The sequence below is a fragment of the Empidonax traillii genome, unplaced genomic scaffold (assembly GCF_003031625.1).
Source record: "Empidonax traillii isolate 1590-97213 ecotype Southwest subspecies unplaced genomic scaffold, ASM303162v1 scaffold3151:size18589, whole genome shotgun sequence".
NCBI lineage: Eukaryota > Metazoa > Chordata > Aves > Passeriformes > Tyrannidae > Empidonax > Empidonax traillii.
In genome coordinates, this window is record NW_020958344.1 from 17,598 (window position 1) to 18,589 (window position 992).

The 992-nt window shown below is 53.5% G+C and overlaps 1 protein-coding gene across 1 annotated transcript; it reads right to left on the reverse strand.

Annotated features, from left to right (window-relative positions):
* Positions 1-16: 16 nt before the first annotated feature.
* LOC114072418 (ankyrin repeat domain-containing protein 16-like) lies at positions 17-933 on the reverse strand (the record flags this gene model as incomplete). The annotated part of the gene is made up of 2 exons (XM_027910316.1): positions 17-251; positions 494-933. Coding segments are annotated over 2 exons (635 nt in total), but the record flags the coding sequence as incomplete, so codon positions are not given.
* Positions 934-992: the final 59 nt, after the last annotated feature.

Consider the following 992-nt stretch of genomic DNA (forward strand, 5'->3'; position numbering starts at 1 on the left):
AAGAATCTCCATTAGAAAAACACAGACAAGCTCTGCACCTGTTTGAAAGAGCAGCTTTACCCACATGCCAAGGTTACCTGGTTCTGAGCATCACTCTTGGCATTATGCTGCAGTAACAGCCCTGCCACAGCTGTATTTTTAGACAGCACAGCCAGGTGAAGGGCAGTGTTGCCGTCAGCATCCGCCAGATTTGGGTCGGCACCGTGTTCCAGCAGAACAGCAACACATTCTTCCTGCTCCTGCTGCACTGCCTGGGAACAACACACGGAAAGGGAAAGACTTGCAACTTTTACATTCCCCTCTGTCACAACTCCCTCAGCTCCTGAATGCTGGGAGAGAAGAGCATCTTCAAAGATTAGCTACCAGAGGCCCATGCCATGCTGGATGCAACTTGCATTTTTCTGGGGGCCTGTGGGGCAAGGAATCCTGCCAGATATCTCTTTAACACAGCAGCACTAACCCCACCTACAAGATCCTAAGGCATTCCACACACCTTCATCAGTGCCGTTCTCTTGAAGCTGTCAGCGAGGTTGGGTTGGCTGTTCTTTCTCATCAGATATCGAACGACATCTGCATGGCCATTTGCCGCAGCGAGATGCAGAGGTGTCCTAAAAATTAAACAGACGCTCTTAACCTGGACAGACAAAGGAAAAGCCAAAGCTGTGTCTCCACCCAGCACCCTGGGGACCCTGCCCAGACTCTGCTCCTCCTGCTTGCTGCTCTTTGCTGCTGCTGCTGCAATCCTGCTCTGATGAGCCACAGGGCAGAAGAGAACAGGTGAGGGCTGAGCAGCTGCAAAACAGCCCTGCAGAGAGACCACGGCGAAGCGGCAGGTCGGGGACACGCGTTTCCAACAGCGCTCGAGCCCAGCCGGCAGCTCCAAGCAGTGAAAAGCTCCAGAGTTCACTCTCCCAGCTGACAGGGCACATCTCACTTTTCAAGCCTTGTCCTTCAGAGAGGGCTGCCGAGGACTGCTGCAGCTTGGCTCAGGA